This window comes from Brassica napus, chromosome A6 (genome assembly GCF_020379485.1).
Source record: "Brassica napus cultivar Da-Ae chromosome A6, Da-Ae, whole genome shotgun sequence".
NCBI lineage: Eukaryota > Viridiplantae > Streptophyta > Magnoliopsida > Brassicales > Brassicaceae > Brassica > Brassica napus.
The window spans coordinates 7,294,264-7,315,307 of record NC_063439.1 but is presented as its reverse complement, the minus strand read 5'-3'; the positions used below and the strand labels follow the sequence as shown (position 1 = coordinate 7,315,307).

The 21,044-nt window shown below is 37.5% G+C and overlaps 4 protein-coding genes across 4 annotated transcripts; 2 read left to right on the top strand and 2 right to left on the bottom strand.

The window, feature by feature from the left end:
* Positions 1-1,181: 1,181 nt before the first annotated feature.
* Positions 1,182-1,659, bottom strand: LOC125609901 (uncharacterized protein At4g04775-like). The gene is made up of 2 exons (XM_048781510.1): positions 1,495-1,659; positions 1,182-1,418 (listed from the first exon to the last, which is right to left on the bottom strand). The coding sequence occupies exons 1-2, from the start codon at positions 1,657-1,659 to the stop codon at positions 1,182-1,184; spliced, it is 402 nt and encodes a 133-aa protein (XP_048637467.1).
* A 2,242-nt stretch (positions 1,660-3,901) lies between these two features.
* Positions 3,902-9,063, top strand: LOC106346888 (eukaryotic peptide chain release factor GTP-binding subunit ERF3A). Its single transcript, XM_013786351.3, has 20 exons — positions 3,902-4,078; positions 4,657-4,698; positions 4,787-4,867; positions 5,081-5,131; positions 5,239-5,292; positions 5,385-5,489; positions 5,662-5,773; positions 5,860-5,905; positions 6,051-6,122; positions 6,217-6,279; positions 6,379-6,533; positions 6,621-6,685; positions 6,768-6,918; positions 7,198-7,303; positions 7,388-7,523; positions 7,629-7,693; positions 7,821-7,985; positions 8,362-8,434; positions 8,536-8,616; positions 8,705-9,063. Exons 1-19 carry the CDS (start codon positions 4,075-4,077, stop codon positions 8,592-8,594), a joined length of 1,605 nt encoding a protein of 534 aa, XP_013641805.2. The 5' UTR covers positions 3,902-4,074; the 3' UTR covers positions 8,595-8,616; positions 8,705-9,063.
* Positions 9,064-9,888: 825 nt separating this feature from the next.
* On the bottom strand, positions 9,889-14,113 carry LOC125575444 (zinc finger BED domain-containing protein RICESLEEPER 2-like). The gene is made up of 3 exons (XM_048782427.1): positions 10,637-14,113; positions 10,180-10,507; positions 9,889-10,099 (listed from the first exon to the last, which is right to left on the bottom strand). Exons 1-3 carry the CDS (start codon positions 12,707-12,709, stop codon positions 10,017-10,019), a joined length of 2,484 nt encoding a protein of 827 aa, XP_048638384.1. The 5' UTR covers positions 12,710-14,113; the 3' UTR covers positions 9,889-10,016.
* A 1,357-nt stretch (positions 14,114-15,470) lies between these two features.
* LOC106346886 (G-type lectin S-receptor-like serine/threonine-protein kinase At1g61480) lies at positions 15,471-19,217 on the top strand. Its single transcript, XM_013786350.3, has 7 exons — positions 15,471-17,410; positions 17,518-17,628; positions 17,738-17,901; positions 17,977-18,187; positions 18,284-18,521; positions 18,611-18,761; positions 18,841-19,217. The coding sequence occupies exons 1-7, from the start codon at positions 16,156-16,158 to the stop codon at positions 19,132-19,134; spliced, it is 2,424 nt and encodes an 807-aa protein (XP_013641804.2). The 5' UTR covers positions 15,471-16,155; the 3' UTR covers positions 19,135-19,217.
* The last annotated feature ends 1,827 nt before the right edge of the window (positions 19,218-21,044 follow it).

Here is a 21,044-nt window from a genome sequence, read left to right as displayed (position 1 = left end):
GATTTAGAAATGGTAATCACAACTGATTTAGGAATGGTTTAGGAATGGTAATCACAACTGATTTAGGAATGGTAATCTCAACAGTCGCATGGCTTGGTTTCAGAACTTTGTATAACTCTGTAGATGTATGTGAAACTAAGTGAAACGAACTGATTTAGTTGAGTAACACTTATATGGTAGATACAATGGGAGTGGTCTTCAACACAGAAGCTAATCTCGATGCCCCTTCAGAACCAAGGATGGAGTTTTACATAAGGGACAACATGTGAGTATAAAGTAACATATGATCCAAGCAAATTTATATATATATATATATATATATATATATATATATATTGTAACTGACGCACTTTTTCTTTATTCTGAATAGTGACCATCAGATAAGATGTGTGGTGACCGGCACTCAGGCAGTTGCCTTCCGGGATGGTCTTGATGACATGAGTGGTGGGGTCGTAGACAGGTGTTTGTTGTCCTTAAGATGTGGAGAGTCTGTGAATCTACGAGTAAGTGTTGTTTCTGTGTCTAGTTTTAAATGTGATAGTTGAGTAGAACTTTTGCTAAAATCAAGACCATATAGATTATTTTGGTCCTGATGATATATGGCTTCAGACCGAAGGTGGATTTGCGGACTTCAGGTTCAATCCGCGTTTGCCAGAGGTTGAGGAATTCGGGCAGTCTGTACTAAACAGCGATCCTTATGTTCAGAAATATGGGGTTGAAGGTCTCGTGTAAATGTTTAATGTCGGTGAAACTTTGTTTAAATATCGGTACAACTATGTGTTAATGTTGGTGAAACTATCTCTATTGTCGGTACAACTTTGTTCACTCTATTGTTCAATTTTCCAACTTTATAGTTTCACTTAGTCAATTTTCAAACTTTTCGTTTCACTTAATCTCACCTGTTTCAACTTTTGGTTTCACTTAATCTCACTTGTTTCAACTTTTGGTTTCACTTAATCTGTTCCAACTTCTGGCTTAACTTATTTCTCTGTTCGACTTTTTCGTATAAATAGGTCAGATATTGTGTTAGTTTCACTTTCTCAATTGTCTAACATACTAAAAATAATAGAAACTTTTTCGATAGATCAAACTACATGGTTGTTCAACTTCGCATAACTTAGAAAAACATAGCTTAGCAATAACAATTAGTTATAGGAATTGGAATTCTCTTAGAATTTCAATTACTTTTTGTACATCATAATTCCTACAACTAAAACGATGGTAAGAAGAACACAACCTCCTGATATCTTTATCATGGGCATCTTTTTGGGACCTTCGCGGATATCTCCTTCATTCCTTATTGTTGCTTTGAGACTCTGAACTTCTTCTTCGAGCATTCGAACTTGGTAGTTCAGCTGATGTATTTCATCGGTGAAGGCTTCGTCAACCCATTTGAAGACATGATTGTTGTTCTCGAGCTACAACATGATTTTTTTTCAAAACGAGTAAGCGTGATTCATAAGCGTTCGATATATAAACAACAAACGGATGTACCCTTTGTGAAGCCGCAAAGAGACACCGATAATACCGGCGATATGGGTTTGGATTGCTTCTGGAGATGATCTCGATGACGCCCACCCCGCACCAACACCTACTAGGTATCCCCGGAGTTCGTATCCGTCTCCAACCACCGGTCGTGGAAGATGAAGCGGCGGACATCTCGGTTTTTGGGAGGGGAGGGAGTGACGAGGAGAGAGTGGAGAAAGATTAGGGAAGAGAGAGAAAATGAAGATAGCAAATGGGGAAAACCTAAAAAAAGGGTCTTTAATACTTCGATTGAACGATTGGGAAAAGCTGGGAAATTAGAAATTCGAAAAGCTGGGCGGGAAAATTAAGAATCCCACGGTTTTTTCTGTTGTAAGTTTCACCAAGTACTCAGTTTTACAGAAAGCGTCAAAGTTGCACTTTTTAATTATTTCTATTTATCTTAGTTATACTCGACTTGAATTAATGATTTTGTGGTTATACCAATGCAATTATGTTTCCTGAGTTCATTTCTCATACGATCATGTACATATAAACTTGATTTCGTGCCATGAAGAGTTATCAAATCTAACGAGGTCAGTTTCAGCAATAAAGTTATAACAACACATTGTATTTCCTATATGATTGCTACCAAGCAATGAGATAGAATTTTAACAATTCTGATTAAATCATAATTAACATAGCACTAATAATAAACTACAATCGTATTACTTCCATGACTTATAAAATTAAATTACAAAGTTTAGAATTTACAATCATATTATTCAATTTACATAACGTAGTTATACCAGTTTCACTTAGTTATAGAACACACAAATAAAATTTATTTCACCTCACAACGTTCTCATACGATAAAAACACCAAAACCAAAAGTGAAAGGCAAACACCAAAACCGAAAGTGAAAGGCTTACAACCTAATCCACATCAAAACTGAAACCGAAAGGTTTACAACCTACTCTTATTCTGTTTCTTGTGGGGATGTTCATCGTGCTCCAAACCTGTGCCCACATTATCTTCTTCTCCATATTCACTCTCACGCTCACAATAGTTCCTACTACAAGAGCTCTCTCCAACTCTCGACAGTTGCTCGGTTATTTGAACTATTTGCAATTCTTCGATGTCCTCCACATGCAAAATACTCCTTCTTTGCTCTCTATCAACTGATGTTAGATAAACAAACACATCTTCATCATCCAAAATATACGATTGCCTCTTAGGTTCCACTACCAATGGAATGTAACCCAAATTGAGCCTCTTCGTAAACGAATATATTCCCATCTTCCTGCATATCCTCTCTTTCAACAACGAATAAGTGATCTCCTCCAACGATGATGTCTTAAAGGATATAGCATACAAACGAGCATCGGTTGGAATCCATTCATAATCATCTCCATCCTTAGAATAATGTCCATCATAATCAAAGTGTATGTTCGTCGAAATGGACACATTGTCTGCAATAAAAACATTTAACCACTTAAAGTTATACTTGTTTATTCAGTTATACCATTCACGTTATACTTGGTTACACAGTTAAACCATTAAAGTTATACTTCGTTATACTTCGTTATACCATGTCACAGAGTTGCGTCAGTAACCAACCAATTAGTGATAAGCCAGAACGTCTAATCTTCGATTGAATCGTCATAATTTCCGACATTCAATCATTCCTTTCCGACCCTCGATTAGTTCATGAAACCCAAATGAATAAGAATTTTTCAATTAAAACTATAAATTTGGAGTCGAGTCTTCAATTCAAAACCAAATTGTTATCAGCTTTGATTCCCGACATTCAATTATACAGTTGTTGATTATCGAATTCCCTAACAAACAGACCATTCAAACTTTCCGATCGTCGATTAGTTCATACACAAATACGAAATCTTCTATCTAATCGGAATCCCGTGAATAATGAGTTCGTCTATGGTGGATTCTATACATCGGTCTTAACGACGATTTGAGATACATACCTTGTATAACGGAATTAATAGCTCGATGATCCAGTATCCAAGCGAAGAGATCGTATTCCAAACGAATTCCCGAGAAGATGAGTACGAGGGAAGTATCGAGTGGGCTTCGAGTGAATCTTCGAGTCGAAATTTGTCGGGGGGGAGAGGGAAGGAGGAGGAGAGGAGAGAGAGAGTGGATACTCGATTAATTTGATTAATTTATTCATTAAATCAGTCAGAGGTATTTTAGATATTAACCACATTCTCCAAGAGTATAAAGATAGATAAGAGTATGGCAGATCACATGAGAGTATGATAGATCACTTTTTCCTTCATTAAGAGTACCTGTACCTGAGCACCTGACTCATATAGTTAGGCCTTCAAACTTTCAGCATCAATTAATGGGCCATAAAGCAAACCATATGGGCCGTTTTTAATGGGCTTATTTTATTTAACGACGTGGCTTAAAACTAGAAGCTTCGGATGAGAAAGAAATCTCATTTCATTACGTAAGTCATACATTATCAAAAGGTAGGAAACACAGCGACGGAATATATATTAACTTCCACCTGGGCAAAGTTTACAGCCTCTTAATAAAACCTAGAACTGCTTTCCTCTCCTTCTATTCCCACCATCATCCCCCATGGGTAGGCTTTCTCGAGCTCCGTTTATCTCTGTCGCTTTTTCCTACTTCGATTCTCGTCTGTATTACTCGATCTAACCTTACTCTCTGTTATGTGTGTATGCTTGTAATCTTACATCGGTTTTGGAGCCGATGGATTCGTTACTCGCGTGGTAGATGTTTCGGCGTGAGAATTAGTAATCGGATTTAGGGTTTTGAATCACTGGATTGACTTTTAATGTGTTGTTTAGAACTGAGATTTGTTAATTTATTATGCTATCTGGAGTTTTTGCGGATCTATTTAGGTTTGTAGCATTGGGGGTTAGGGTTATGCTATGGCTTGCTCTATATGGAACTTGTTCGACCTGATTGACTTTCTCTTTTCGCTTATACCAGTTTGTGATTTTTGGTGATCAAGTAGTTCTTTGTGAGGTGTTTCTGTACATAATTGATCTAACTGTCGAGTTCACGAGCTTACAACATGTTCATCATAATAGTGTTATTAGTAGGGTTCCAATTTGATCATTAATATGTCTGTTATGAGTTATTGTGTCTGTTCTTTTTAATATTTCATCCATCTTATATCTTTTGTCAACTATGTAGATATTGAGGCTGATATCCGCGCATTACAGCTTGATTCCGCAGGTAATTCCTTGGAGATGATAAGCTTAACATTTCTTTTTCTTAGTTTGCAATTCGCATGGTGCTAAAACGTTGGTGTTGAAATGTGCAGAAGAGAACAATGGAGTTGGAGGTGTCATTCCGGCAGATCAGAACTCAGATGGAGTTGAGATCGTAGATAAAATGGATGAAGGTTGTGGCATTACACTTTTTGTTTATATTTTCTCTGTCACACTGTTTGAATTGTCTATTTGTGGGTCGGTTTACTCCTATAGTTTCACCGTGTCTGTTACATATGTATGATGTTAGCTTGTGATTGAGGGAGGCGGGTCCAAGGTTTATGCTGTCATGAGATTGAATGCTGATTCTAATTATCTAATACTTGATATTTATCCTCTCTCTACAGACCTGAAAGATGAGGTTCAAGAATCAGCGCCCGTCCCTGATGTGCAACAAGGTTGATAGATCTTTCTTTCTATTTCATTTTCCCTAAAAGGTAGTTAAAATTTGTGAGGTATACCTCGTTGGTGATGTTTTTTTTTTCCTGGACATTGGTGGTTTCAGCTCCCGAGGATCATGATCAGGAAATGCTCCATCCAGTGCATAACCCAGCAAAAGGTTCTTATATACTCGTTTGTTTCTCATCTTTCTGTGATCGTGTTGTCTAGTTGACGACTGAATTATCTCTCTCGTCTATTTAATCAATATAGCTAAAGAGAAGGCAGCCCAGGAGAAGGCCGCCAAAGAGGAAGCTGAAGAAGAGGCAGAAGCAAACAAAAAGAGACACTTGAATGTGGTGTTCATTGGACATGTTGGTATGGTCACCTACTTGATTTTTTTCCATCAATTCAATTTTCTTTATTGATAACTCCTCTGCAGTTTCCGGGAAAGTCTTTTCCATTTTAGATTGTAAATGTTTCCTTGTGTAGACACATGGTTTCAAAGCTAATTGATTTAATATTCACATGTCAACCGTTTCCATTGTAGATGCTGGGAAGTCTACAATTGGAGGACAAATTCTCTTCCTTAGCGGTCAGGTGGACGACCGACAAATCCAAAAGTATGAAAAGGAAGCAAAAGAAAAAAGTAGAGAAAGCTGGTGAGTATTTCTGATTAATCCAAACTGACAAGGAATGCTTATGTTCTATTCTGTTTCCATAAACTTGTTATTGTCCTCTATGCTAGGTATATGGCATATATAATGGATACAAATGAAGAAGAGAGGGCCAAGGTACTTCCTGCGGTGATTAGTGTTTCTTTGTTTGCTGTAAATGTGTCCCAGATGACAGAGTTCACGTGTCTGTAGTATTCCCAGCAATGTTTATGGTTAATTCTAAACTTTCCTATGTGGTATGGCTTACTTGCTACATCGACAGGGTAAAACTGTTGAAGTTGGAAGGGCTCATTTTGAAACTGAGAGCACTAGATTTACAATTCTGGATGCTCCGGTAAGGATCAACCTAAAGTAATAGTTTTTTGTTCATTTGTCTTTCATGTCAAGTGTATCTTTCTAATTCTCTTTTCCTTTTTTTGAACTTGCAGGGTCATAAGAGTTATGTACCAAATATGATTAGTGGAGCATCTCAGGCCGACATTGGTGTGCTGGTTCGTTAGTACTATGTCAATTTGTTCTGATTCCTTAACTGTAGCATTTGTCTCTCGTAGGGAACCTATTAATTTCCTGCCTTTGTTTCTCGGTTGTAGGTGATATCGGCTCGTAAAGGTGAATTTGAAACAGGATATGAGAGGGGCGGGCAGACGCGTGAACATGTTCAACTGGCAAAAACATTGGGCGTGTCAAAGCTGGTGGTTGTTGTGAACAAGATGGATGACCCAACGGTTAACTGGTCGAAAGAGAGGTACGTACAAAATCCTTTCTAATCCCTGGCACTGTTGATTTGCATATCTCTTTCTGTTCACCCTCGTATTTATGTACTCTTATGCAGGTACGATGAAATTGAACAAAAAATGGTACCATTTCTGAAATCCTCTGGCTACAACACAAAGAAAGGTATGCAGTGAACTATAAACGTTAGAAATGAGCTATGGTCTAATTGCATGTTTAACTTGTTTTACACTCTTTTGTTTTGAAGATGTTATCTTCCTGCCTATATCTGGTCTGATGGGGATTAATATAGACAAGAGTATGGATCGAAACGTTTGTCCTTGGTTCAGCGGCCCTAGCTTTTTTGAAGTCCTCAATGCTATTGAAGTTCCGCCACGGGATCCTAATGGTCCATTCAGGTGAACCTCAATGCCGCTTCTTATTCTTTTTTCATTCGAATGTGTCTTTCAAAATACTAGTTGATGCATTCATGAAATCCCGTTAATCCATGTTGCTTCTTGACCATAGCGACCATATGCATTGTTTTCCGCACCATTTTTTGCACTACAGAGTAGGAAATGTCTTCTATAGTTTCTTTCTCATTCTTTATAGTTGAAATGAGAATTATTGTCTGTAAGCATATCTTTGTATATTTTTAACTGTTAACCCGTATTGATCTTATGAATTGTATTATATAGGATGCCCATTATTGATAAATTCAAAGACATGGGAACTGTTGTTATGGGAAAAGTAGAATCGGGCAGCATTCGGGAGGGTGATTCCTTGATTGTTATGCCAAACAAGGTATTTTCCAAACGTCTTCTCTCGTATGACTATATGTAATTGCCGGTTCATTGTCTTCCTGATAACTATCATCTACTAATCTAGGAACACGTGAAAGTGGTTGCTATATATTGCGATGAAGACAAAGTTAAGCGTGCTGGACCTGGTGAGAATTTGAGAGTCCGTATAACTGGCATTGAAGACGAGGATATCCTTGCAGGTTTTGTTTTATCTAGCACGGGTGAGTATGATGATTTTTAACGTGATTTCGTTGATATCTCGAATCATAATATTCCCTTTTTGAAGTGGTACTAATTTGTCGTTTTTGTTTTGTTTTCTGTTGCAGTGAAGCCTGTACCTGCCGTTACTGAGTTCGTTGCCCAATTACAAATCCTTGAGCTGCTTGACAATGTAAGCACATTTTTTCTTATGGAATGACAACTTTTGAGTATATGCACTTCTTAATAGTGTTGCTGCGTTCTTACAATACATTCAGAATTTTAATCCCTCGAGTCATCATTATTTTCTGCTCCTGTAGGCGATCTTTACAGCTGGTTACAAGGCTATTCTCCACATTCATGCGGTTGTTGAGGAATGTGAGATAATTGAATTGATAAGCCAAATTGATATGAAGACTAGGAAACCCATGAAAAAGAAAATTCTATTTGTGAAGAATGGTGCTGCTGTTGTCTGCCGTATACAGGTCTGGTTCCTTCTGCTTGCCTTTCTTTCCTTTTATATTTTATTTATTGCCATATGTTTCAGCGAAGTTATGGTTTAAGTTCCTATGCCAATCTAAGAAAAAGCATGAAATATTTTAACTTCATTTCATTTGAGCTTGCTACAATGTTTTGGTGATATTGTTTGTGGTTTGAATGTGTAAGTTTTCTACTTGCCTACTGCTTGACAAGAGTAATAAAATGTTCACAGCCGTTTTCTGTTTGTAAATAAACCGTTGTTGCAAAGCTTACCAGGAACATTGAGAGCGTCTGCACGAGATTTCTGTTTAACAGCTTTAGCAAATTTTTATCTAGTCTTTCTAATCCTGCTCACTGCTATCCATTTCTTCATCTCTGCAGGTTAGCAATTCAATCTGTGTTGAAAAATTCTCAGATTTTCCGCAACTTGGAAGATTCACTCTGCGAACTGAAGGTAAAGATTTGCTGAGACTTATATTAAATGCAATGCAGAATATGATCACTCATCTTAATTTATGTGCATGGTTTACAAATCTATCTGGGGTCTCACTACAGGGAAAACAATTGCTGTTGGAAAAGTGACTGCGCTCTCAGGTGCTTCCTCAAGCGCTTGATCCCAATTTTGCGAGGAAAAAGGTGACTAGTCTTACGATTTCAATTATTTGAAACCACCAAATTGAAGAAACATCCGATCTGAGCTGGTTTCTGGTTCTTTGAACTGCAGGAGACGGCTTTCGAATTGCACCAAGAGGGGGCTTCAGGAAAGTGCTTCTGACGAAGGAATCTGGAGTTCCCTAAACTCAAATCTTAGTACCATCTGTATGGTGAGGTTTGAGAGTTACTGCTACAGAGGTGTAACTTGAGACCGTTTTCTGAAAAATTTAAAAGCTAGAAAGAGTATTATGATGAACATGAGTGAGAGTTTTTACTTCTTTTGGAGCTAAATTTTACAATTACTACTGTTGTTATTACCCTTTTAGCTGCTGAGTCTGTCTTTGGGCTTTTTGGAGTTTGCTGTTTAAATAGTTGAGGAAACACCATTTGTTCCTTAATGCTCGTCATAAAAGTAACTTATTTCTTCCTGCCTTTGGTCCATGCGACTTGGCTGATGCAGACTTGGGGTTTGCATTGGTCCTTTGACAAATGCGTGCTTCTAAGTTCAGTATTACGTAGATCCGACAAGGATTGAAACTTGCAGTGAAGCAGTGTGTGGCGTTATTTATGACTATACCAACGTAAAATGGAATTTAATTTTGAAAGTTGTTTCAATATCATCTTCCGAAAGAGGAACCCGAATTGAAGAAAGAAGAAATCAAGTTATCAAAAGAGAGATCTGTTTAGTCTTCAAAGTCATTTTTCCTTCTAGCCATTTTTTTATTAATAAATATTTATTTGTATAATTGATCATATATGTTTTAAAATTTACTCGTTTAAATAATTTTTTAATTTGTTATTTCTAAACACAATAATTTTGTAGTTTATATTGTGATATCATCCATTGAATGTAGGGATGGCAATTGGGCTCTCCCGTCCCGTCCCGTCCCGACCCTCTGCGGGCTTCTCTTCTGGCGGTACACGGCGGGACCGTCCCGCGCGGGACGCGGTCCTGAAATAGCTGACCAATCCCGTCCCGCGAAATGTGTAAGCCTTCGCGGGCTGTCCCGCGGGACGTCACAGAAAACACCATTCTAGCTGCTTCAAGCTGCTTCTGCTTCGAGCCATTACTTCAGCTGAACCGTGTTGTTTGAATTGGTCGTGTATAGGACTAGGGATGGCTTTTATACGACCATGCCTCTGTCTCTAGTCGTGCAGTTAGGATTATGGTGGTGTATTCGAGTAAGATTATAGTCGTGCAGCTGAACCGTGTTGTTTAAATGATTGCAAAGTCACTTTGTTGATAACAAAAAGAAAAGCAATTGGATTTTCATATTGTCTTAACCAAAACACCAATGTAATAAAGCCAAAAAAACCCAAGCATTGTAGTCAAACAAATCCAAGAAATTGAAACAAAACAAAACAGCAAATCAAGAAAAATATCAGACTTCCGCATCATCATTTTCTTCATTGGCAATGGAGTCAAAAGATGGTAATGTCTCCTCTGCAGGATCAATTTCGTCTTCTGTAAATTTTAAAAAGTTGGAATTAATTAGTGTTTAAGATAATGATACTATACAAGTAATTATAATGTGAGATATTTACCATGTTCATAAGCCTCATATCCTTTGATCCAATTCCTAGTGCATATCAGAGCTTGCACATTTTTTGGGAGTAAACGGCTCCGGTATTTGTTAAGAACTCGCGATCCAATACTAAAGGAGGACTCTGAAGCCACTGTTGTGATAGGAATGCTGAGCAGATCACAAGCCATTGCAGCCAAATCACCATAACGATGAGTGTTAGTTTTCCAGAATTGGAGAATGTCCAAGCTCTCTAAACTATCAATGTCCAAAGGAGGTTCATCAAGATAAGCTTCTAGAGCTGTCTTTCCAGTAGCAGCTCCGTTGACTTTGCGAAATTTAAAGAATTCCTATGAAATTATAGAAAAAAAACAAGAAACGATTTAAAAAAAAACCAGAAAGTTTATACTTTAAAAAAAAAAGAAACGATTTAAAAAAAACAGAAAGTTGATACTTTAAAAACGATTTTAAATACTCACTTGGTAGTTTCCAAACAGTCCCATGGAACCTGCAGAAGTGACATTTTGTGGAACCGTCTCACGTGGCTCCGTAGACGGTGAGTTAGCCTTGGATTTTTTGTCGTAAGACTCGAACAAAATACTCAGCTTCTGGCGCAAGTTCTTCAACTTCACATCACGTGTACTCATGTCAAGCTTCCCTAAGCAACACTCCACAATTGAAAGCTTGAAACGTGGATCAAAGACTGCTGCCATTGCAAAAACACCACTAACTTCATCCCAATACTTATCAAATTTCTCTTTCATTGGTGGCACCATTTTTCGGACGATCTCATCCTCGCTGCACTCATTCATTTGAAGCCACTCATGGATGGACCAAACTTGATAAAAATACAAGTTCGAGGTGGGGTAATTAGCACCTGACATCAGTTTTGTGATCTCTGCGAAAGGGCACAAAAATTGGCATATCTTATCAGCTCGCGTCCATTCCTCAGCTGTAGGCGCCACTTTATAACCTCTCTTATCAAATGTCTCCAACTTAACAAAAGCTTTACGGAACTTGATGGCTCTTTCAAGCATAAAGTAAGTCGAGTTCCATCTTGTCTGCACATCCAAGATCAGACCCGCGTTTTCAGTTATGCCTGCAGCATTCACGCATTTTTCAAACAACTCTTCCCGCGCTTCCGATGCTAGCACATACTTAATACTCTCTCTAACTTTGTGCAAAGCGCCTCCAATAACCTTCAAACCATCTTGCACTATCAGGTTAAGGATGTGAGCAGCACATCTGACATGAAAAAATTCTCCTCCACATAACAAATCATCATTTAACAACAGCTGCGATTTGACTATGTCTTGCATCGAGTCATTACTTGAAGCATTATCCAATGTGATAGAGAAAACCTTCTTGTCGAGACCCCACTCTTGCAGCGACTCAAGAAGGTGAACCGCAACACTCATTCCGTTATGTGGTGGTGGTAGAGCACTAAATGACAGGATCTTGCTGTTCAACTTCCAATTCCGATCAATGTAATGTGCTGTCACACACATGTATCCTTCACGTTTCAGTGATGTCCACAAGTCGGAAGTGAAGGAGACTCGTCCAGGAAGACTCGCTAACTCACGTTTCAGTGTCTCTCTCTCGCTTTCATACAAACGATAAACATCTGATTTCGCCGTGTTTCGACAGATGAATTGGACATCAACATTCAAATACTTCCATGTCTCTCTCACTCTTTCATACTCCACGTAAGAGTATGGTAGATCATGCTGGACAATTGTCTTTGCTACCAACTGCCTAAACACAGTATGATCGTACTTGCGAGCTACTACTTTACCCTCGGTATTGAGTTGTTGCTGCCTTCCTCCATTCCTTGGGTACATTTTACATCTCCCTCGATGTCTCCTCAACCCACTTGTTCCATGCGAGTGAGAATACCACGCATACTCATTCTTGCAATGATTGCATACAGCTTTCAAATCTCCATTTGGTTTTTCAACCACAGTGAAATCCTTCCAAACGTCTGACCATTGCCTATTCTCCATCTCTTCCAAATTGATTTCAGCCTCATCCAACTCAACTTCTTCGAAATCATCATCAAAATCCGGTATATCCTCATCAATCTTCTTCTTATTCTTCTGCGACCGACTAGAGGAGCCCTTCTTTTTTCGCGCCTCACTAGACAAGGGCTGAGTTGATGCCTTTCTTCTTCCTCCCCTAATCACGGCTTTCAACGGAACATTCTTCTGACTACGAGCCCGTGCGGACGAGCCACTACCACCATCCAGAGTGGATTGTAACATGGGCTTCCGCTTGGCTGTTCCATAAGTTGTTTGTCTGCGAGGCTTGGTTGATTGGGTTGGAGGTGTGATTTCAACATCAGATTCTTCTTCTGAATCGACCAGACTAATCAACTTTCTTTTCCGTGCTTGCTTCTTTCCATCATCAGCCTCATCAGCTCTCAGATCATTCCTTTCTTCTTCTGCAGCAAGTCTGGCAATGAGTTGCTGAGTCCCCAAGTCACAGGTAGCTGGTGGCGAGTAGTCAGTATTCAAACTGAATTGCTCTTCTGAATCGTCTCTGGATGATCCCATCGTCTCTCACGTAGTCACGTACTCACGTTTCTAAGTTTGCTAGTTTTTTAGTTTTTTTATTCTAACTTACGGCTAGAGTCGTGACCTAAGTGGATGTAGGGTTTTTTTAAATTTGATCCCTATTTTTAATTAAATTTTGTAAAATTAGGAAACTTAAAAATTAAAACAATTCAAACAATATTCTCAAAGAACAATTCAAACAATATTCTCAAACATTCCCGAGTCCTAACTCCTAACTTCCTAAGTCAGTTCAAACAACATTCTCAAACAACAATTCAAACAACAGATCGAACAACATTCCCGAGTCCTACCTAAACCGTGACTCATATCTAAACAATGAGTTCCCCTATCTAAACCGTGATCCTAGCAATGCTTACTAGTTATCTGTAAGAAGCACTAACCCGAGGTCCTTTGGTTGTTATATCGAGACATCACTCCATATGCCAAGCATGCGTCCACAATATCTTCAAGAGTTCTCGCTTTGTTCCCCATCAAACTCAATGCAACAACAAAAACGTCTTTGGTGAGCTACTAAGTTACTTAGCTAGCTAAACGAGTAATGATACCACTACCTTTTTATCGGTGAAGAAGAGAAGCTACGGCTGCAGAGGAGTAGCTCCGGTGGTGGCTCGGTGAAGAAGAGAAGCTCCGGTGGTGGCTCCGTGAAGCAGAGAAACTCCGGTGGTGGCTCGGTGAAGAAGAGAAGCTACGGTTGTGGCTCGGTGAAGAAGAGAAGCTACGGTTGTGGCTCCGTGAAGAAGAGAAGCTACGGCTGCAGAGGAGTAGTTCCGGTGGTGGCTCAGTGAAGAAGACAAGGTCCGGTGGTGGCTCCGTGAAGCAGAGAACCTCCGGTGGTGGCTTGGTGAAGAATAGAAGCTACACTGGTGGCTCAGTGAAGAAGAGAAGATCCGGTGGTGGCTCGGTGATAATCTACGGCATGCAGTGGTAGATCGATGTAGAAGAGAAGCTCCGGTGAGGCGGTGATGGAACGAGGAAGATGAACAGCTCCGGTGATGGAACGACGAGGAATAGAAACCTTCGATGCTGCAGCTCGAACGCGATTCGGTCACCAGAAGCACTGACGACGCCTCGTCGATCGGACATCGAACGGCCTTCGCCGGAGCTCCAGTTCGTCACACCATTATCGACGAAGCTCCATGCCTCCATCGCTTTTCACTCTCTCTATCTTGTTTTGTTTTCAGGTGAGGAACACGAAGAAGTGTCTAGATGCGGTCCCAATGGGCTATCCCGCGGGTGATATGGGCCGTCCCGCAATGAACCCGGCACCGCGCAACCCCATGCCCGCAAGGCCCGCTAATTTGCGGGTTATGATTATATCGGCCCAAGCCCGCCCCAGACCAAGCCCTTACAAGCCCAGGCCCGCGGTCCAGTACATAAGTTGCCATCCCTAATTGAATGTGACATGTATATCCGCATAAATTTATTTTTATTTTATTTAGAACCGTGTAACCGTACATGTATTAAGTTTCACTTTTTTAACTAGATTATTGTTTTTATAATATATATTTATAATTTATATGTCACGTTATAATTGTTTTAAAATGACATTTTAAAACATAATATTTTATTTATTACAATAAATAATTATATTTTATTTTTCTACCATCAATTATATCATTTCTATATCTTATCGTATTTGTATATAACTGTATTTATATTTATATTAAAATATACTACCAGTAATATATTAACATATTAATTTGTATCTTATTTAAATATTGTAAAATTGATTTATTTTGTGGTTTTTATTTTTTATTTATTAAATAATGAGATATATAACTACAGATGTTAATAAATAAAATATTTTGTTTTTCTACCATCAATTAAATAGTTTATATATCTTATCATATTTATTTTATCGTATTTATATTTATATTAAAATATACTACCAATAATATATTAACATATTAATTTGTATCTTATTTATATATATATATATATTCTAAAATTGATTTTTTTATTTATTAAATAATGAAAATATAGCTACAGGTGTTTAAAATAATAGTGTGCTATAAATTCTGTAAATGAATAAACTAATTCCAAATACTATTGAAATTATGAAAAATGATATTACATATATTACGGATACTCTTTGATTTTATTCACATATTTTCCGTTTCTGTTTATATTTCCGTTTATGAAAGAATGTAAAAGTGGAAGATATTAAGGGATAAGCTTAACTAAATTATATAATATTATTTATTGGTAAACTAGATTATAGAAAGTAGTTTGGACTAAAAATGAATGAATTTGATTTTTAAACAATTGATCATTTTTAATCATAATTAAAAAGTATCTGCACTAGTACTTGTTTGGTATATTAATACTCAAACTATTTTAGGAAATTAGTTTCTTAAATTTCAGTGGTACTGGATTGTAAATATTGTGCAAGTTTAAATGTTAGTCTTAATTTGTACTTCAGATTTAATAGATTAGATTTTGCAAAGTGATTTAAGGTGAAACTCTGTTGCGAAAAATTATTTCGTAAATAATAATATAAATTAATCAAAGTTACAAGGTGAGATTTAAGTTAATAATGTTATTTAGACGTGCTTGAGAATAATTTTCGCAAAAGGAAAAATCACAAACTGAGGCGGCTTATGGAAAAAAAGTACGATGGTTCCATCGTCCAACTTCATATTTAAAAAAAAAGGAATGGATGGAAAAAGGTCTAAAAATATTATATTTGTGTATTTTTGTTTTTATTATCAGTTTACAGAAGATATTACTTAGACCATGATGATTAGCTCCAGTCTCTTAATCGGGGTTCTTAGTTTCGGTTAAAAGATGGTTCTTACCTTTTCTAAGATTTTAATTAAAAAAAAGCTAAAAATCGTCTCTTAGATAAAAAATATAAAAACCGTTTTTTAGCCGAAAAGTGAAAAAAAAACAAAAAAAAATGTCAAACCATGAGTTAAGAACGTCAGTTGAGAGACCGGCCGGGTTAATCATGCCCTTACAAAAACTGTAAAGGAAAAAAACTTGATAAACCTTAAGAAATATAAATTTGATGGGGTTTTTTTTAAGACCCATAAAAATTTAAGCTGCTCGGCCGTGTTCAAGTTTCTTTTTGTTCGCAAGCTCTTGATTCCAAGAACATGGACATAAGACGAGACGTTAACGTGAGGTCCATAAATGTGTGGTTGACGGGATAAAATGTTGGACTTTTATCTTTCCACTGGGTCCTATAATATGAAAAGATAGTGTTACGTACTTGATTGGGTAATAAGTAGGACTCTCTTCGTGGCAACTACGGTAAGCTTTCTGTATAAAGTAATGAATAATTCTGGAACATAAGTGTGGTGTTTCACATTGTTATTAAAAGTCCCTGAGGGTGTTTTTTTTTCTTTCGCGTTCTTGCTCTTTTTATATTCTCGCTTCTTAAACTAATCTGAAGAAGTTAGTTATTGGAGAGACTAAAGCACATGGGGAAGGAGAGGATCGTTTTCTTTACTTCTTTGCTCTTTTTTATCATATTTCCAAGTTTGAGGTTTGCAGGGATAACGACCGAGAGTCCTTTGTCAATAGGACAAACTCTCAGTTCCTCTAATGGAGTTTATGAACTCGGGTTCTTCAGTCCTAATAACTCGCAGAATCAATATGTCGGAATCTGGTACAAGGGTATCATTCCCCGGGTGGTTGTGTGGGTGGCCAATAGAGAAAAGCCTGTTACAGACTCCACGGCAAATCTAGCTATCAACAGCAATGGAACTCTTCTATTATTTAATGGCAAGCATGGCGTTGTCTGGTCCATTGGAGAAACTTCCGCATCAAACGGGTCTCGTGCAGAGCTTTTAGACACTGGAAATCTTATTGTCATGGAAAATGTCTCCGGAAGAACTGTATGGGAAAGCTTGGCGCATCTTAGTGATACTATGCTCCCTTTGTCGTCCATGATGTATAATCTCGCCACGGGTGAGAAGCGAGTGTTGACTTCTTGGAAAAGTTACACTGATCCATCGCCTGGTGACTTTGTGCTTGAGATTACACCACAGGTGCCATCACAGGTGTATACGATGAGAGGCTCAACTCGTTATTGGAGAAGCGGTCCATGGACTAAAACAAGGTACGCGGGGATACCAGCAATGGATGTGACATATGCAAGTCCATTCAGCTTCCAGCAGGATGCAAACGGGTCAGGATCTTTCACTTATATTGAAACAAGACTTCGTTCACGTATAATCCTAACATCAGATGGCTCAGTGAGGATTTATTGGCATAGTGGGAGTGACTGGATATTAAAATATGATGCTCTACTCACTTCATGCGATATTTATGGTGAATGTGGACCATTTGGATTGTGTGTACCACCAAAGTGCAAATGCTTAAAAGGGTTTGTACCAAAATATACTGAGGAGTGGCAAAGAGGAAACTGGACCGGTGGTTGTGTGAGACGTACCGAACTACATTGTCAAGGAAGCTCTACTGGCAAGGATGTAAACGTCTTCCATCCTATTGCCAATACAAAGCCTCCAGATAGTTACGAACTTGCAAGCTCAGCAACTCCCATCTTGTTCACTGAAGATTGTCACCAATTTTGCCTCCACAATTGTTCTTGCTTGGCCTTTTCTTTTATTAATGGTATAGGGTGCTTGGTGTGGAGTCACGAGCTAATAGACGTGGTGAAATTTTCTGCGGGAGGAGAGCTTCTTTCCATTCGTCTTGCACGTTCTGAACTAGGTACGGTTTACAAGATAACACGAAAGAGATACTTCGTAAAGTACAACTTTATTGGTAGTGGAACCTGGCTTATTGATTTAATCTTTTTTTTCTTTTATAAATCTCAGGTGGATACAATCGCAAGAGTATTGTTGCTGCTAGTGTTGCAAGCCTTTTTCTTTTTATTGTATTGGGTTCTTCTGCGTTTGGTTTCTGGAGATACAGAGTGAAACATAAAGGTACATTGTTTATCTCTCAACTATTTCTTTTTATTTATCTGTACATTTTCTCGGTAATACTAGTATACACTGATGCCTTTATTATGTATTCTTGAAACTCAATTTTCAGCTAATAAATCAAATAATGCTTCACAATATGCATGGAGAAATGATCTGGAACCACAAGATGTCGAAGGTTTAAATTTCTTTGAGATGAATACCATAGAAACTGCCACCAATAATTTCAGTCTATCAAACAAACTCGGACAAGGTGGATTTGGTTCAGTTTACAAGGTAAGAGAGTATAGTTTTTTCCTCTGCTATTCTTTGTTAATGTTCTCAAGATAGGCCTTGTGCAATCTGTTACAGGGAAAACTGCAAGATGGGACAGAAATTGCTGTAAAACGGCTTTCTAGCAGCTCGGGGCAGGGCAAAGAAGAGTTTATGAATGAAATAGTACTCATCTCAAAACTACAACACAAAAACTTAGTTCGGATTTTAGGATGTTGCATTGAAGGAGAAGAGAGCCTATTAATTTATGAGTTCTTGTTGAACAAAAGCCTTGATACTTTTCTCTTTGGTGGGTCTATTCTTGTCTCAGTACTTTCCTATCAGTAGTTTTTCTCACTGTGCATAACACTTTGTCTGATATTTTTAACACTGTATCATTGCTTAGATTCAAGAAAAAGGCTTGAGATTGACTGGCTAAAGAGATTCAATATCATCCAAGGTATTGCTCGCGGACTTCTCTATCTCCACCGTGACTCACGCCTCAAGGTCATTCACCGAGACCTGAAGGTGAGCAACATCCTTCTAGATGAGAAAATGAACCCAAAAATATCAGATTTTGGATTGGCTCGGATGTATCAGGGAACCGAGTATCAGGAAAACACTCGCAGAGTTGTAGGAACCCTGTAAGAATAGATTCTCAACATATGGTTAGCAAAATTCATAGTCATTGTAATATATTAAACTAGATTCAAATAAATTTATGTTTGCACAGAGGATATATGGCTCCTGAGTATGCATGGAGTGGGATGTTCTCTGAGAAGTCAGACATCTACAGCTTCGGAGTGCTGCTATTGGAAATCATCAGTGGAGAAAAGATCTCAAGATTCTGCCATGGAGAAGAAGGAAAAACTCTTATTGCTTATGTAAGTGATAATTTAGGTTTACATACACTTGCAAATGTTTCAAAATGTTTCTTGCTCTTATTAAACGATACACAAACAGGCGTGGGAATCTTGGTGTGAAACCGGAGGAGTTGATCTTTTGGATAAAGATGTTGCTGAATCATGTCAGCCATTAGAAGTTGAGAGATGTGTTCAGATTGGTTTGCTTTGTGTTCAGCACCAACCTTCAGACAGACCCAACACACTTGAGTTGCTCTCCATGCTCACCACAACATCAGATCTTCCATCACCAAAAGAACCCACATTTGTAATTCATGCTCGAGAAGAAGAATCCCTATCTAAAGGTTTGATCACTGATAATGAGATATCACAAACTGTGATCCTTGGACGTTAAGAACGGAATGTGTGATCCAATTTTATGGAATTCAAAGTGAGCAGATTTTTTTTTTCCAAAACTGGGGATAATTTGAAACATTAGCTTCCTTTTTTTTTTTTTTTTTTTTTTTTTTTAAACACGAAACATTAGCTTCCTTAGAGCAATTCCAACGGTGTTACCCACCATTGAAATCCTTAGCAATATAATAATGTTTTTTTTTGAATAGTTAAAGACTCTAATTATAATTGTAAGTCTAATGGTATTATCCAATATGAAATTCTTAAATATATATATATATATATATTTGAATTGAATCTTAGAAACTTATCAGATTCACTTGATTGTAATCAAATCAGATCCAGACGAAAACCCTTAATCGATTGTAAACTCAATTCCGAACCTTTAATCGCGACGAGAACAACAAACAAGCGAATCGAAAAGAACAAAATAGCAAACCCAGACGAAAATCCTAATTCGATTTAAATCCCCAATCTGATTTGAAAACCAAAATCTATTTAAACCCCACAATCGAACCCTTAAAAGTGATGAAATCAACATGCATCAACTCGAGAAGGAAAAAAATCAGAAGGCTCGGATTTACCTTCAACAATGACGATCGCAAATCGCCTCTGGTTTTTTTTTTCGGCTACTCGAGATAATGACTTTGGTCGCGTGTTTTTTCTCTACCCTTACGAAAGACAACCCTAACCCCGAACCAATCCCGTTACGCCAGCACATTAAGGACTTGGTCCTTCTTCTCCTTAATTAAGGATTCATCCTTAGCTTTCCCGTTTTTTTTTTAATGTTTTTTTAATCCTAAAACGCTAAGGATTAACGTTAAGGATTAGCTAAAATCCCGCGTTGCACATGCTCTTAGAACACCATTATCCCATGCACGGTTTCATAGGTAGGTTTTTGATTTTTTTTCTTGTGTGATAAAAAAATTAATTAAAAAGAAATCAATTGCAGGACACCACGTATTGGTGGAATCCGTAAATAGTCCAAAAACCACCCAAGATTCAACAATTACAAAAGAGGAGGAAGAAACAGTTTTTAAAAAGTGAGTTGGATCCACTGATTTTTTAATTATTTTTTTGGTAAAACCCATGACTAAGAGCCAGGGTTAATGGTGCTCTTACCCCCATTTTTTTTTTATATAGAGAGACAAAAAATCAAATTAGGTTAAAATATTTTTGATTCAGACGACTTCCTAGACGACTTCCTAGACGACTTACTTGTAAGTCGCCCAGAAGACTTTAAATTTTGGGCGGGAAATCAAAATATTTTTAGCAGGAAAATAAAATAGAAGACTTCCCAAACGACTTACAAATAAGTCGTCTAGTTTAAATTATTTAAACGGGAAAATAATTTTAAAAAAAATTTTAGGCGGGAATATTTGGACGACTTACACGTAAGTCGTCCAGCTAAAATTATTCACCAAAGTCGTCTAGACCCTAAACATAATCCCTAAATTTAATTAACTAACTAAACACTTCATAAAATCAAATTAAACTTCGAAAGTGTTTACTATACACAAAAATAAACATTTACAGGTAAAAATTTAATTTTTCAAAAAAACATTCAAGCTTTCCAAAATCTAACCCTAAGAATACAAGCAATACTACAACATATATTGTCAAACCCTAGACCAAAGAATACCATGATTCACTACCTATATTCATATATGTTGAAAACAATTCAGTTTTGTTATATTTTAATTTATATCACTTAAAACTGTCTATAGTTACATGATTTTAATTTTTCGCTTATCAAAATATTTTTTAAAAAAATTATAAATTATTTTTAAGATCAGCTACACCAGAAGATTTACTTAGAAGTCGTCTAGAAGATTTCTAGCATCTGAGACGACTTACTGGGTATATATTCGTAAAAATGGTTTCTGTTTTTTTTGTTTGGTTACAAGAGTC

Coding starts and splice junctions, on each gene's coding strand:
- LOC125609901 (XM_048781510.1), bottom strand. CDS start 1,659: ATGTCCGCCGCTTCATCTTCCACGACCGGTGGTTGGAGACGGATACGA. Junction 1,419..1,494: donor TCTTTGCGGCTTCACAAAGG/GTACATCCGTTT, acceptor ATCATGTTGTAG/CTCGAGAACAACAATCATGT.
- LOC106346888 (XM_013786351.3), top strand. Junction 4,699..4,786: donor ATTACAGCTTGATTCCGCAG/GTAATTCCTTGG, acceptor TGAAATGTGCAG/AAGAGAACAATGGAGTTGGA. Junction 6,686..6,767: donor TGGCTACAACACAAAGAAAG/GTATGCAGTGAA, acceptor TTTGTTTTGAAG/ATGTTATCTTCCTGCCTATA.
- LOC125575444 (XM_048782427.1), bottom strand. CDS start 12,709: ATGGGATCATCCAGAGACGATTCAGAAGAGCAATTCAGTTTGAATACT. Junction 10,508..10,636: donor GACTGTTTGGAAACTACCAA/GTGAGTATTTAA, acceptor ATAATTTCATAG/GAATTCTTTAAATTTCGCAA. Junction 10,100..10,179: donor ATATGAGGCTTATGAACATG/GTAAATATCTCA, acceptor TAAAATTTACAG/AAGACGAAATTGATCCTGCA.
- LOC106346886 (XM_013786350.3), top strand. CDS start 16,156: ATGGGGAAGGAGAGGATCGTTTTCTTTACTTCTTTGCTCTTTTTTATC. Junction 17,629..17,737: donor ATACAGAGTGAAACATAAAG/GTACATTGTTTA, acceptor CTCAATTTTCAG/CTAATAAATCAAATAATGCT. Junction 18,188..18,283: donor CCTTGATACTTTTCTCTTTG/GTGGGTCTATTC, acceptor ATCATTGCTTAG/ATTCAAGAAAAAGGCTTGAG.